Raw genomic sequence first — 16,503 nt, forward strand, 5'->3', positions numbered from 1 at the left:
ACGCCTTGCAGTCTCAGCCACCCACTAGCCCTGATCATCTTCAGCAACTTCAGGCCCTCATAATAGGTGAGTTTGGGGAGCATGGCAACGAGGAAATGGAAACACCCGAGGGTGAAAGAGCTCCCGGCATTGAGACGCTGCCCTGAGAAGGGGAATGAAAGCGAAATATCCCACAAAGAGCTGGACTGCTATCCTCGATCCCTACTCCATGAAAACGTCAAATTTAGGAGTGGGCCTACAGGCCATCTCTAATCACATCAGGGGGTGAAGGAAAGAGTAGAAGGCCGTGATGTTCCTCACCCCACAAAGAGAACAAGTCTATAGGAGCTTTGAGATTGACTTCAGTGGGCAGGATTTCACCCCATGTTCTCCCACCCCGTTGTCTGTCTCATCTATTCAGACTGTAAACTCATAGGGCAGTAGCTGTCTCTCAGAGTATGTATGAGTATGATCCTGTCTGAAATCCTAGATATGTAGTTGGGCTGGAGGTGGTTACTCTTCTATTATTAGCACGCTGGCTGGTTCAGAGTTGGTGTGAGTATGACCCACACTGGAAATCACACCACCAGCTTCAGCATACACATACCCTCAGTGTGTTGTGTTCACCATGCCTAGCATAATCAGTAACTACCATAATGTCAATGGTAACTAATAATCACAATAAAAAGTGGTCAAGACCCCTTGGTATCATCTCATCTAAAACAGAGTGATTCCCTCAGCACCGTGCCATCTATCCCCAACACTAGGGTTCTGAAGGATGGATGTCAGCTACTGCATCACCATAGTACTGCTTCCAGCATCTGAGGGCTTCTTGGAGGTCTTCTGTCCGTGTATTGACCCAGTCTGATCCTGATCACCTAAGCAAATGAACTCCCACAGAAAAATGATAACAGACAAAAACACGCTATCACCCATGGGCAAGCACTTTTCATAAATCTATCACTCCATACCTGACCTTTCAATACTTGTCCTCAAGGGAAACCTGCACAACACCTTCAAAAGCTGAGCCCGGGTACTTAAATTCATTACTCTGCTCCACACTAAAACCATGGACTCCACAGACACTCGCTGGTTTTATGGCTCATTACAACAGTTGGGAACACATACCACTGCCTGTTAACCCTTAATTGCCCACTTCATTTTAAGTGGGCTCCTGCAGCATGTGTGACCCCCTTATGCTTAACAATCTAATTTTCAATTGCCCACTTCATTGGAAGTGGTTTCCCACAACATGTGTTAACTCCTTATGCTTAACAATCTGTCCCAGCTAGTATTTCGCTCAGACACTCTGTTTCCTTTCCCTGGACCTGAAGAAGAGGTCTGTGAAGCTTGAAAGTTTGTCCCTTCCACCGACAGAAGTTAGTCCAATAAAATATATTACTTTATCTACCTTGTCTGTCTCATATCCTGGGACCAACATGGCTACAGCAACACTACAAACAACTGAATCACCTGGTGAGATAAGACTGTATCACAGAACAAAGCAGTATGGCTGGAGGTAAGCCTAAAAAAATCTTAGGGATATCACCAGGTATGTAAAGAAATGGCAACTAGCAGGTACTTTAATCTTCCTTCCTGTGTCTTTTTCCCACCAAGTGAAATCAACAGAATTAGGAGTGAAAAAATCCAGAGTCTTGCCAACGTTCCAGTGATCTGCACGATTGTATATTCAAATAAATAATAATTTCTTTAAATGTCAAAACTAATTTCAGTTTCCCAATCTGAAAACACGTATCTAGCATGCTACAAGCTGAAGCAACTAATTAAACCTATATGAAAGAACATTAGACTGAAATTTACTGGATCAAACAGGCCTAAATTGCTATAGATGTGATAGGTTTCTCCTTGAGGGAAAAATGATGCAATGTGTATTAAAACAGCCCTGATTCCATAATACTCAAGTAAGGGTATGTCTACGCTGAAAAGGGGAAGATGTAGTCCAGCTAGGGAGCCTGTCCCACAGAGGAGAATGGAAATATGAAACACCTGAACTACACCTCCCATGAAGCACGTTGGGGGCACTTCCAACTGGAAATATTTCAGATTTTGACTGTTCACCAAAAATTTGAAATTTTCTGCAGGGAAAACAAAACAACCAGCCAACCAACCAACAAAACATGTTTTGATCAGCTCTAACAATAACTTTTGTACAAAGCTTTGAGATCTACAAATGAAAACCACTAATAACTATTACTATTGAAGCTAATTTTCATGAAATTGTTATTTCTCATGTTGAAATATTTTAATTATTTGCCCATCAAAGACATTTTGTCATGCAATATATTGAAAACCTGTAGATTTCAACAAAAGTGGCTATAGTAGAAATCCTTATATTAGCATTATCTTTTATTTCTACCCAATTTTTCAAATTTTAGTATAACAGTGTTCAAGTATGCATTTTTAAGCTAATATTTAACTAGAAAATATGTCTCTCTGCCCAGAATGCAAAAGAGGACACCATATGAAGTGCTGTAAACTTCATTTTTCCCTTCAATGGCTTCTCATACCAAAATGAAATGAAACAGCAACACAAGCTATGTGTCCACTGCAGACTGAAAAAAGGAAAGAAAAGGAAAGAAATTTAAGACTAGGGGCTCAATCCTCTAAATCCTGCTCATGTGAGAAACCCTTACTGATGCAACTAGTTCTACTAAAGTCAATGGGTCTACTCGTATGAATAGGGATTACTCTCATAAGGCATTTGTAGGACCAGGCTCATTTGAACAGAAATCAAAATAAGAACAAAGAAGAGAGTAGGGCATAAAGATGCAGAATGAGATTCAGCAGCTTCTTCCCCATCCAGCTCGGGGACTGATAACATTTGCTGGGTACATTTTCTGTCTGCTGGCTGAATGCCCGAGCTATTTTGATTCAATATCAAGCAGAACATTTAACAACTCCACAACACACAGAGCTAATTACATGATTATTGTCATCTCATTCTCCTATCTGAACACCCTTCTGCATTGCCACTGATAAAATTCTGCAGCACATTTAAAAAGGAATTACTTCAGCATGTTTTGAAAATGGATGCAACTACAGAAAAAAATCCCAAATGATTGCACTGCTAGCAAATTTACTAATGTATATTAACACCGGAAATGGTGGGGAGGCCTGGACATGTACTTTAGTATTGTCCCTGGTTCTAGTTATCATTCAAAGGTAGAACACTTTAAGACCTGACCCTGCTCCCGCTAAAGTCAGTGGAAATTTGCCATTGACTTTAATGGGAGCAACATCAAGCTGCAGGCATCTATATAAGATTTTATTCTGCTCTAACGTGATGAGCAAATTATGAACAGAACATTGCCCAGTTAGGCCCTGTTCCTGCACTAATGAAGTCCAGGGGTACGTTGCCATTTATTTCAGTAGGAACAGGGTGGGACCTGAATGATGGTCTATGGCTTGTCCCTAGTGAGCCAAATTGAACCTTTAGTTACATCCCCTTCCAACTTCATTGAAGTCACTGTAAACCAGCCATGAACTGCTTGCCAACACTGCTCTGAGTCAACCATGGTAAAGGCTTATGCTTGATCTGAATAAATTAACTGAATCACAGACTGATGCATCCGATGAAGTGAGCTGTAGCTCACGAAAGCTCATGCTCAAATAAATTGGTTAGTCTCTAAGGTGCCACAAGTCCTCCTTTTCTTTTTGCAAAGACTGATCTTAGGAAAACCAAGGTCATGGTTTCTAACAAACATGTCATAATCAGGCTCACAGGTGAACAAATAGAACATCTACGGTTCACTTATTATCCTAACTAACATGTGAGTCATCTTTACTGGATGACGACAGCAATATGAAAAGAGCCTCAGTACTCTGCGAGAGGCTGAAATGGGGAACGTATTCACCGACTCAAAAGCAGGCATCACTCGGGGCACAATCTTTGTTCAAAAAAAAAAAAAGGAGGACTTGCGGCACCTTAGAGACTAACACATTTATTTGAGCATAAGCTTTCGTGAGCTACAGCTCACTTCATCGGATGCATTCAATGGCTGTAGCTCACGAAAGCTCATGCTCAAATAAATGTGTTAGTCTCTAAGGTGCCACAAGTACTCCTTTTCTTTTTGCAGATACAGACTAACATGGTTGCTACTCTGAAACCAATCTTTGTTCAGATATTTGCCAGCTGCTCTTATAACCCACTGTTCAGTGTGTGTTACACGGCCCCCTGCTGTGCTTGATACACAGATGATATGAGTTGGCTACTATCCCCAACAAGGGGACTTGGTCCATTTGCTCAAACTGAAGAGGCTTATTCTCTGAGCTCAGGAGGTCCTGGGTTCAATCCCCAATGATAACTAAAATAATAATTGCATTTCAGCTACCAAAATAGCAAAAGGAAGAAACTGAACAAGTCACCTTTGTTCTCCTTAGTCAGTTTGTCGGCCATGTCCCAGTGCTCATAGCTCCGCAAGACGTTGTTGGTGATATTTACATGGCTGGCAGCCATATGGTGGATGCGCTGGGGGATGGTGATGGTTCCTGCTGACGAGGACCCCGCCGTGCCTGCACTGCTCCCTACAGAACTGACTGGAGATGGACTGAGAGACATGGGGGATGGAGTCTCTGTGCTCCTGGAAAAAAGAAAGGAGAATTGTTCTCATGCACACACTTCATTTAAAATCACTTCCTTTTAGGGTGACCAGATAGCAAGTGTGAAAAATCAGGACAGGGTGTGGGAGGTACGAGGCATCTACATAAGACAAAGCTCCAAACATCGGGACTATCCCTATAAAATCGGGACATCTGGTCACCCTGCTTCATTTCTCTCCCCAGCAGACTTGGAACCTTAACATCAAATCTAGACCCAGTCCAGAGGAGATGTTCAGTGATGATCTCCTGCTTTACAAGAGAGGAGAGGTTTATAAACTGGGACTGACTGAAATTAAAAAAGGGCTTTAATTCCCCCCACAAATGAACCTGTTATTTAAAAAAAAAACCTCTGACAAATACAGCAATCTTTCAGAGAAAGAAGTATCTCATAGCTGTAATGATTTTTCTACTAGCTGCCAGAAGCTGCTATTGGCAGTTAGAAAACACTCAGTGTATAATATTGGTTTATTATTATCAAAGAATTCCGTGGAAACCACAATGACAATTTGCTACAAATACAGTCACCACAATAAGCAAAGTGCAATTCTTAAAAGCACCCCGCAGAGCAGTATTAGGCACTCAGGGTACTGTACAATTATGAATATCTCTATAGGGTTCTTTAAGGCTTGCTATGAAGATTTGTTTCTAATTGCCAGCCGTTCATCTGCACACTGTTTTATAAAGAGCAGTGTTTTAAGTTACCTACTTAGTGCAGCACTAATGTTCTCATATAGATTTTCTTTTAATTCTAACACCAGCAATTAGGAATCACCTGCTGGCTGCAGGCAGCATGGAGGTCATCCACTGCAATCTCACATGTTTAGAACTGTACAGCGCTGAATGCTCACACGCAGCTCTTCTCCTTGAAAATTGGTCTTTTTTAACACGATTAAGGGTTCCAAAAATCTCCCTCCCCCACCCCACATTTGGAGCCAAACAAATGCATAGGATTGCCATAAAAACACTTTAAATACAGGCTGAATTGCTTCTGGGCCCCTCGGCATGGAGGAAAGGGGCCAAACTTTGCAGAACGGGGATTCCATGCCCCTTTCCCTGTCAGGCAGCAATCACTGCTTCAGCTGTGGAGCAGCTGAAAGATCGCGCTGCTTCTGTTCCACCTGATCCATCACCCACAATATTCTTTGGAGAGATTCCTATTGACTTTAATAGGTGCTGGATCAGGCCCTATTTATGCATGGGGGTAAGGATATGTGAAGAACACCCCACATCTCGCACATACTGGCTGCTGCCAGGTAGCTTCTGGACTAGAGGAACAATTTGCCCCAACAGAATGGAGAGAGTAGTTGAGTACTGGTGTGACCTACACATTTCCTAATCCAAAGGGAAGAAAACATCCTCCTACTGGAGTATGATCGGTAACGACTCCCCTGGCTGAGCTCCATAGCATGAGACCCACATGGCATCAGCAGTTAGTAGCTATTTGCACAGCCAAGGGGTTATGTTGAAGGGTATCCTGCAGCATGAATGTTTTATTTCTGAGTCTCCAAACATACTCCAAACAGCATCTTTAATGTACAGAAGAGCTGAACTACACTTGATTAGGTCTGGGAGCAGTTACCAATCATACAGTATGCAAAGGGACCGAGAGTATTTCGCTAAAGCCACTTAAAACAAGCTGACGCACGTCAGCCAAATAAAGTGCCTTGTTCATCGGATCTAGCCTGTTGTGCAGGGGAAGGTGCAGTGCCATTATTACTGTGGCAAGTCTATTAGATCTCTCTATCCTTGTGCTTATTGCAGCTGAAGTGAGGAAAATTTCTGTAATGAAACCAGGGAAAATTCGTTTCACTGCCAGCCTGGAACTCGGGCCAACTTTGCAGAGGTTCACAACCCTTTCAGCAAAAGTGGTCTGAACTTCCAGGGAGCAAAGCTGAGGTTTTCATGGCTTTGAATCCTGAAATGTGCTTAATTGAGTGTTCAAAACAAAGCTCAGGTGGGCTCCAAACTCACACAAACTGAAAGTAAAAAAAAAAAAAGCCTGCAAAACCTCCTTTGGACCAAAACTGTGAGCTGCCCCTCTTAGGTATTACACACATTTGGGTACAGACTGGTATAAACTGGTCACAAATAAACTGAGGTTGGCAATTAGAAGGAGGTTTCTAACCATCAGAGGAAAGAGGTTCTGGAACAGCCTCCGAATAGCAAGGGATGGTGGGGAAGGGATAGCTCAGTGGTTTGAGCATTGGCCTGCTAAACCCAGGGTTGTGAGCTCAATCCTTGAGGGGGCCATTTAGGGATCTGGGGCAAAAATTGGGGATTGTTCCTGCTTTGAGCAGGGGGTTGGACTAGATGACCTCCTGAGGTCCCTTCCAACCCTGATATTCTAGGATTGTAGGAGAATGGGATTATATGCAGGGGACTGGACTAATGACCCAGGAGATACCTTCCAGTCTATGTTCCTCTTCTTGTCTGGTATCAGCTGATATGTGTGATTTCTCCTGCTATGGTAACTCCATGCCCCAGAACCGTTGTTTTTGCAGTAACACATGTGAACTCTATCACATTACTTTGTTACAGGGTGGAATATTGCTTGTTGCTCTGAGGACCCAATCATGTAACTTCTAGGTGGTATAGGGCCCAGCTATGGGTAGGCTGTATCATTGTGGCTGAATTTCTTTAGTATGTCAGATCATGTATACGATTTTAACAGTAGCCTCCTCACATTTTGTTCTTATTATGTGATAAAAGCTTCTATCTTTGAATAAAAGAAGGAAGCCGGCATTGCACAGCAGATGCACTTTTACTCACTCATAGCTGCAAGACAGTCCGATCAGTTTAGGTGTCAAATGGAAGTGATAGCCACCCAAATGCTGGGCGGCAGCTGGTCATGTTCAGAGGCTGGGCAAGAATTTTCTCCTTCGCCACAGAGTCATAGATTTTTAAAGCCAGAAGAGACCATCATGATCATCTAATCTGACCTCCTATATAATGCTGGCCAGAGAATTTCATCAAGTGACTCCGGCATCAAACCCTGTAACATCTAGCACTGCACAATTTGCACATCTGGAAAGAGACCAGATGTAATGACCAGATGTGGTGTGGCACTCATATATTTCCTTACATGTCCCCCCAGAGAAGTCTAATGGAAGTAGTGGGTTAAAGTGCTGCAAATACGTTTGCACTCAGTGGAGTTACCAGGGTGGAAGCTGGTGCAGAATTTGTCCCATACGCTGCACATTGGTGTAGGGGGAGAGTGGAGTCCCTTCTGGAATAAGCCTGTTAATAATGTCATCATGACTTGTCTTTCCATACAACTATTATTATTTATTTTAGTCACGCTTACTATGCGCTAGGTGCTTTGCAAGCATTTAAGGATGATCTCTGCTCTGAGAAGCTCACAATCTAAAGAGCTTTAAGATAGACTGAATTGTTTTCATTTCAGATGCCTGTGAAGCTCTGGAAGTTCCCTTACATCTGCTCACTCAGGGTCTGCTGACTCAGTGCCCTCTTGGATGGCCTTAGCCAGGATACATCCACACGTCAGAGCTGCTTCTGTAGCACACCAGTTTGCCCATTTAGGGGGTGTTATACTTGTCTCCAGGTACCAGCTAGCATTTGGTCCGTGAAATGTGGACAAGTGCAAGCTACTGATTTTGTCTAGACTTGCATGCATAGCCCTGAACAGGGAATAAGAGGAATCTGTGTCATAGAGTACAATATATATCATGTGCGAAAGTAAGGTAACGATGGTAACATACCTTCATTGACCATCAGATCATAATTACATTACTGTGATTTTATACTGGAGGTGAGGGTGTTTTAGCATTAATATAAAGATTCAGATAATTGGCTGACTAAGTGCCTTCACATTTTCACCACTATTACGCCTTCACTTTTATTAAACAGCACTTACCATATATCAATGAAATATTCAATGGTATTTCATTACTGAACGAATCATTGAAAAAAATCACTGCAATGGAGGTTAACTTTACTTTGGCTTCTTGAAATGACATAGTACTTGCTAGCTAATTAACAGGTATTTTTATGGCCCTCATTTGGCTTAAGGATCAAACTGTCAAAGAATTTGGTACCAGCCCATATGAACTTTTCAGTCCTGCCACGTGACTGGAACGTGACCGCAAATTGTGTAAAGTTTTAGTATGATCTAAGAGCTGATTTTCAGCTTTGAATGATGAATATAACAATCCCTCTCCTCCACCCCATCCCCCCACCGTTAACCGTGTATTTCCATGACAAAGTACTGAGTGGCAATACTCACTTTCCATTGCCTCCCCAAGGAGAGGGGGCCTGGGAGGCTTTTGAAGAGTTCTGCAAGAAACAAAACCAAAAGGTAAATACAGGAGATAATTCTCTGTTGGTTCAGGAGGAGATGCTAGTAAGATTTAAAGCAGATTAATATTGATTACAAGACCTGGTGCTTCCTGTTTTAGCTGCAGGAGCTCTGGTGCATGCAGAATATCTGCCCAACTTTACTATCTCATAATAAAATAGCTGGTTGGATAATTAGTAGGCTCCAATCAGGAGTGTGAAAGTCACTTGGTAAAAGACTCGACATACCAAAACTCCAGTAGAATCAGATGCAGTTCATAAAGAAGTGGTTTAATTATCCTTATCTAAAATTTATTCTGCAAAGTAAGCTCTTCAAAGGCTTTTCACCTTCAGGAGTATCTGCACGCTTTTCATCAGACAAAGGAAGCTTGGGGGTTTGATGTTTGGAATTAGGGGAACCTATATATTGTAGGTGAATGTGACGCAATATATATACACAACATGAGGGGACGAAAAGAGTCTGATTGTCGGGATATGAATGAAGTCCTTTGCTTTTATAGTGTGTATAAACACATACTTTCCCTACCCATTCTCTCTTTTGTGTTGGTACAGCACCTAACATATAGCAGGTGCTACCACAAGCAAACAAATAATAAAGCCCAGACATTGCGAGCTTTATTCAGATTAGATGGTATCTTATTCAGCAACAATTCCCATTAAGGGTGGTAGAATCAGGGCCTTAGTTATCTAAGATGAGTAACAAGTTGCCTCTCTCTGTAGCGACTGTATATATTGCTTTTCTTGCAAAGATTTCAAAAGGCATTCTGAAAATTCAGTTAAGCTTTACAACACCTCTGTGAAGTGTTTGAATTATTATTAATTATTATTATTATACCCACTTGATTACTTTCATACTCATTTTGCACGTGAGGTCCAAGGTCACAAAGAGAGTAAGTGGTAGCCAGGAATAAGACCTTATTCTCCTGACTCTTCAACCATAGCTTTCAGAAAATATTGACCAAACTAGATAACACCATCCAGCAGAAAACACTGGTTTGTTTGTGTGGTCTTTGCATTTCCTTAAACATGTCAACACTGAATGGAATGGCTTGGATTAGATGGTGTGTAGTGTATATCTGTGTGCATGTTCACGCATGTGAAGGAGAGGGATCATTGAAATAATCTGGAAGGTCTTCAAACCATGAAAAAGCAGCTTTGACATTAGCTCTCCTGAATGTCAGGAGAGTGCTGTGGGTTAGAGCTGAGTAGAAAACAGTTTTCCCATCCCATGAGAGTTTTTGAGATTTTGAAAAATGTTCTTGTCCCAAATCAGAATGAAAAGAAAAAAATAATCTCAAAAAACAATTGAATCGGGTCAATGTTTCGTTTTGTTAATTTTAAAACATGGCATTTTGATTTTGACTTTTTAGTTTTTTAAACATTTTTAAACATATATTAATTTCAATTTCTAGTCAAAAAGCCATTTTGACCTGAAAAACCAAACTTTTTTTGTAAAATATCAAAATGAGACATTCTGACAATACTGAAACTTTTTTTTTCCTTTGTTTTTTAAATAGTAAATTTGTCTAAACGGACCCTGTCTTGCAAGCAGTTTTGGTTTTGATAAATCTGTATTTTCTGATGAAAAAAAGTTCTGTTGAAAAATTCCTGACCTGGTCCCTGTACTGCAGGCCTAGAAGGGTGACCAGATGCCCCGATTTTATAGGGACAGTCACGATATTCGGGACTTTTTCTTATATAGGTGCCTATTACCCCCCACCCCATCCCAATTTTTCACACTTGCTCTCTGGTCACCATAAGACCTAGTGAGTCACCTTCCACATTGAAAAGTGTGCAAAACTTCAGTCTGAACAACAGCTCTGTTTAAAGGCCCAACCCATTTAATAAAAGGCTCTGCGCTTCCCCAGCTGCCCTACTGAAAACCTTCGAACCATGCCTTCTTTGTGGCAAAGGTAAAAGACAGAGAGCATCACATAGCAATAGGAAAGTCATATTCTGTTAATATTTCCCTTTCTTAAATGTGAGTCTCCTAGACTTTGAATACAAAGAGAGCCTGAACATGCAATTCACGCACAGTTCAAGCCTGTTTTGAGTGCACATTTACCCAATTTTACACTAGTGCACAGCACCTTCACTAGATGAAGTCTCTCTTTTGTTTCAGAGTAACAGCCGTGTTAGTCTGTATTCGCAAAAAGAAAAGGAGTACTTGAGCTTTCGTGAGCATCCGATGAAGTGAGCTGTAGCTCACGAAAGCTCATGCTCAAATAAATTGGTTAGTCTCTAACGTGCCACAAGTACTCCTTTTCTCTCTTTTGTGTCATTCAATCTGAAGCTCTAAAAAAACCACTTCTGAGATTTTTTTAACTGCTTCTCAAAATATGGGCCTGATTCTTATTTACTTTAAATCCACTTTGCTCTGGCAGAGTAAAGGGACCTTAAAATGAGAGTAAATTATATTTACATGCACTTTAAGTTTCCTTTACACAACTAGGGCAGGGTAAAGTGGCCTTTTTGTAAAAGAGAATCAGGCCCAAAGCCTCTTCTTAGAAAGAAATGTTTAAAAAAATAATTGTCTACGGTAAAATATAAACTATCAAAATTTTCCTTCAGAGCCAGGCTATTTTTTCCCCAAGAGACAGTAGCCTAAATTCAACCTGGAATAAGTCTGAAGTAACTGGGAATACATTCCATGGAAGATTCTAGGCCAGTGAATGTGGGGTCTAAGCCCAATAAAGTCAACAGAAAGGCTCCTGATGACTTCAGAGGGCTCAGGATGAGGTGCTGAACAAGGAATAATGCCACTAAAGTTACAGGGAATTGTCAAGTGCAGAAGTGGTGAAAGTCAGATCCAAATCAGGCCAGAATCAGTATGTTGGTCAGAGCATGGCTATAGGTTTTGACAAGGGTGACCAGATAGCAAGTGTGAAAAATCGGGATGGGGTGGGGGGTAATAGGCCTCTATATAGGAAAAAGCCCCAATTATTGGGACTATCCCTATAAAATCGGGACATCTGGTAACCCTAGTTTTGACACAGGATCAGTTCCATTCCCTCCTTACAAACATCCTGCCCATGTCTCCCATTGCAGAGGTTAAAGGTGGGGCTTATGTGGTGCAGTGTGAGTTGTATGAGCCCTCAGCGCTGGGATGAATGTCATTCTGTATCAGCATAAATTAAACAGACTAAAGATTACCTTAAAATATTCCATCAGAGATCTGGAGTACTTCATAGCATGGTCTTTCTTTAGTTTAAACATTCTCAAGTAGAGGAGTGATAAGCATCGGTAGCTGCAGTATTCAGGAAAAGATTGTATTAATTCCATTGCTTAATGAAACCTATAAACTATAAAACAAAAGCTGATCTATATTTTGCAGTCTCTCTTCCAAGGTTAGATTGAGAAACATAAGCAAATGGAGAAAAATAAAAAAAAATGCACAAAAGCGTTAAAATCCTATCTTGATAACAGTATAAATTAGACAAATAAATGTTTAGTCAGCTGCTGAAGAAATCCATTTGTTACCCTTTAATAGTTTAATGGAAAACAAGAATAATGATCTTGTGTAAGCTGCTTAAGTAATTCAGTACTTTTAAAGTCCTCTAGGATTTTAGCTGTTTCTACATTGTTGCAATGGGACTCACCATAAAACTGCTAGTTTCTTGTCTCCTTCCGTGGCAGATGAGCCTGTGAAATTCTTGAGTCTCATTGCATACCTTGTAAGAAAGGTGAGGAGAAGAGGAAATTGGGCATTAAGATGCTTCGAGGAAAATTGGTGACACTCTGAGAAATAACTAGATCCGCTTCTAAAACTACAATAAATAATGACCACAATGTTTCACAGTAATGGGATGAGTGTAATATTCAACAGAAAGCAACACTTAAAATTTGGAGGACTAAAGTAAATCATCAGCCCATTTTCTGGGCCAATGAGGTGAATTATTTTGGAGTGTGTTAATGCTGCCAAGATAACATTACAGCCAGCACTCTGGGGTGACAAGTACTGTATTAGTTTGCAATGAGTGCTGGCCAAAAACAAGGTCTCAGTCCTGTTTGCACTGAAGAGGAAAATAATATACAGCTAGGTTTTACATTTAATAGTGTGGGGTTTGAATAACACCTTCCATTCCCACTCATAAATGCCTCTGCAACGTCTTTAAAATATTTATATATGAAGTGGTATTAAATAAAGGAAAGGTCATGTTCACAGCTTTTTAAGTTCTTAGCCCTATTAATTTATGATGCTTGTATATTTTGTCTTTCCTTTCTATTTAATTGGTGCTGTCCAACATTTGGGTGATAAAAGGTTGAGCATTCCCCCCACCCCTCTTTTTTTAAAGTTGCTTTAACGGAGTACACGCCATTCCATGCATTTAGTCTCTTGAAAATCAATTCATCGCATAAAGTCATTGTTCTGAGCCTTAATGCAATTTCACAGGTACTTGTGTTAGAATAAGTAATAGGGTTCAGTGTTGCGTAAGAAAGTTTTAAGGTATCCAGGCAGTCTTGATGAGTTCTCATTTACAAGGAGGTAATGGAGTAGCAGGCTGCACTGCTCTCCTGTGCTGACACCCCTGTCATCACGTCCCCTTATGCTCTTCTAGCAAGGCACCCTTTAGCTCCTTAGCATTCTGTCTTCCATGCTCTTTGTTATTGCTCCAGTCACACTGAATGAACGTGGTCAAATGCAGAGATGTGTTTCTCTTCAGGATTTGCAGCATTAAGTTAGGGATTTTAGTGTTACAATTAGTCTATACACCTCTGAGAGTCAGATCTCTGACATTCTGAGTCACTGTGATGCTCCACTTGTTTTCGCAAATAAATGACTGCTGCAGATACCCACATCTCAGAGCAGTTAAAATGACTGGAATAGATAGAACAAGGGTCTGCCCGTAGAGAGCATGATGATGGGGAAAAGTAACGTGAATCTCTTCCAAATAGTATCCAACTGTAAAAATCTATGCTGAAGTTACATTAAGGACCACTTTTTTAAAAAAGGCACACATACAGTTTCACACCTAATTTGCACCATTCTCCACTGTGGCATATGCAAATCATGTATTTGCATGTGCCGGTGACCATGCTTGCAGTTAGGGTAACTTTGTGTGCAAATGAGGCTCAACTGCTGCATGCACAATTTTGCACATGTGTTTTGAAAATCAGGCCCTGTGCGGCTTACTTAAACCCACATTATACTGTCAAATCATCAGTGCTCACTGCTCCAGGATTCCCCAACTCTCTTATTTTGTGAAGAATCATACTGTGTGAATCTCTTAGAGTTCTGGTGAGTCATGAGCAGATGAACAGGGGTTTACTTTTCTGACTTGTGGAACCATTTGTCATTCATAGCTTCATAGATTTGAAGGCCAAAGGGGACTATTTTGTCATCTAATCTGATCTCCCGCCTGGCACAGGCAACAGAAATAGAATTTCATCAAAGGATTCATGATCACCCCCAATCATCACAGGGGTGGTGTTGCTTTAAAAGTGTATATGAACACAACACACACCAGTGGCCCTAAGAGTCTCCTCTTTCTTATGGGAGGGATGTCAGGATGCATCCCAGAATCTGGAAAGGGTGAAGAGTAAAATTCCTAGTCTATGAAGTCAACTGTGGACATCGGCATGGAGATCTAATTTACTTGCACAGAACACAGGTTCTGATCCTGCACTATTAAAGTCAATGGGGGCTTTGCCATTGCCTTTAACATACACAGGACAAATCCTTAGACACTAGGGTGAAGCGTGCTACAGAAAACCCTAAGATAGCTAGATAGAACCACTCAGCTTTGCTCCACACTCCTCCAAAACATGCAGGCTACTTATCAACAATTATAATACTTCAGACATAGCACGTTTCATCACTAGATCTCAAAGTGCTTTACAAAGGAAGTCAGTAAGATTACTGTCATTTTACAGATGGGCAACTGAACAGATTTGCCCAAGGCCACCCAGCAGGCTAGTGGCAGAGCCAGGAATACAACCCCGCTCTCCTGAATCCCAGCCCAGGGCTCTCTCCGTTAGGCCACGCGCCCTCCCTGACATACCACTCTCATGCCATTTGAAGACAAGATAATGCTACTGTTTACTTTTTCACACCGTTTTGTGCTTATAAACTACATTAAGTGACCCACAGTTAAGATGCAGGCACAATGGAATGAAGCGGGGAGACTGGTATAGCTTTAATTCTTAATTTCACTGTTCTTCAGGGTTTAACACCGACCCTAAATGTTGTGTGAACATCATTTTTGTGGCATAATCTCTTTTATTGTTCTTCTTTTTAACAAGTGTTGTATGTAAATACATATTTTAAAAAATTTAAAAGGCTTATTATTTACCCGAGAGTAACAAGCTTCTTCAGATCTGATATGTTTTATTATGTAAATACCTCCTCATTCAAAATGTAAAACATGCATTTTTTTGGATAGACTCGAATAACTAATCTGACACATTAGAGTCTCTCATATAAACAAGTCCTAGCAAAACAAACATTTGGCCTGATTCTGCTTTTCTTTTCACTGGTGGAAATTAGGAGTAATCCCACTGAAGTTAATGGTGTTATACCAGTGTAAAAATGGTGAGAGCCAGAGGGGAATCAGAGCAAATGGGCAAAATCCTGATTGCTTTAACCACAATTAAATTTAATCTTATGGATTTCAATGGGATTATCTGTGAGTAAAGTGAGCAAAATTTGGCCCCTTAGTTACTCTGTCGAGTAAATTCTATGGAGTCTACCCTTTAGGACAGCTATAGAAAACAGGCGCTGATTTTCAAATACTAACTCAGGCATTTTAATATTAGGCAAAGGCTCTTATGTTCTGGACTGAAAAATTATGTTTAAAAAAATTAACTCAGTGAATTTCAGTGGCTTTTTATATCCCTTTTTTTTTTAAAAAAAACCCAACCAACCACTCTCTCTTTGTCTAGATATACACATGCAAAAGTTGCTCTCTGGATGCGACCTTATATACCAAGTTAAAGCCTAGAACAATTTTTTACAGCCAAGTTATAAACCTCTGCAAAAACAAGGTTTAGAATAGAGATCTTGATCGACTCATTTTAATGTTTTGAATTATAAAACTACACCTTTTAAAAGACAAGTGTCATTGCCAAACGGTGAAATTACTATACTTTACTTCCACCCACTACATTTCAATTTTAATTTTATGAATATTGCAAATTATAACACTCACATTATAACCTCTAAAGGGGATAATTTATAAAAGCAGTGTCCATCAATTATAAATTTTCCATGACATTAATAAAATGGCAAGAACTAATTATGATGACTTCTGAGATGAAGATGCCTTGGACAAATCATTAATATGTTGAAATGATATTTTTTAAAACAGAGCAGGTTCTAATTATGACTGAAATGAGATTATGAAAATGATCACAGAAAGGACATTAACCTGATGAGTTCCACAGTTTCTGAGTACATGGTGTATGGAGATTTAGCTTCTAATGGATCTCGCTCCATAGCATTCCCGCACTCAATGAAGGAGAGAGCAGCATCAGCATAATTCACTGCTTTGCCGAACTTCTCCAACTGAAATAGGAAGATGAAACCATCAAGATGATGCTTCAGCTTTTATTTCCAGCTAGATAGAGCACAATGTATACAAAGCAACATTG

The 16,503-nt window shown here is 40.5% G+C and overlaps 1 protein-coding gene across 8 annotated transcripts in view; it reads right to left on the reverse strand.

Annotated features, from left to right (window-relative positions):
* Nucleotides 1–16,503, reverse strand: part of AFF2 (ALF transcription elongation factor 2) — a 472,316-nt gene that overhangs the window by 60,543 nt on the left and 395,270 nt on the right. For 7 of the 8 annotated variants that reach the window (XM_073358389.2, XM_073358388.2, XM_073358393.2 and 4 more), the window contains 5 exons: nt 16,281–16,417; nt 12,513–12,584; nt 12,067–12,160; nt 8,843–8,892; nt 4,366–4,580 (listed from right to left, as the gene is read on the reverse strand). In XM_073358389.2, the coding sequence (XP_073214490.1) occupies nt 4,366–4,580; nt 8,843–8,892; nt 12,067–12,160; nt 12,513–12,584; nt 16,281–16,417 (568 nt within the window). Of the gene's footprint in view, nt 1–4,365; nt 4,581–8,842; nt 8,893–12,066; nt 12,161–12,512; nt 12,585–16,280; nt 16,418–16,503 lie in introns of those variants that run through there. The other variant, XR_012160619.2, reaches the window with a different exon arrangement.

The sequence above is a fragment of the Lepidochelys kempii genome, chromosome 9, assembly GCF_965140285.1.
Source record: "Lepidochelys kempii isolate rLepKem1 chromosome 9, rLepKem1.hap1, whole genome shotgun sequence".
Lineage (NCBI taxonomy): Eukaryota > Metazoa > Chordata > Testudines > Cheloniidae > Lepidochelys > Lepidochelys kempii.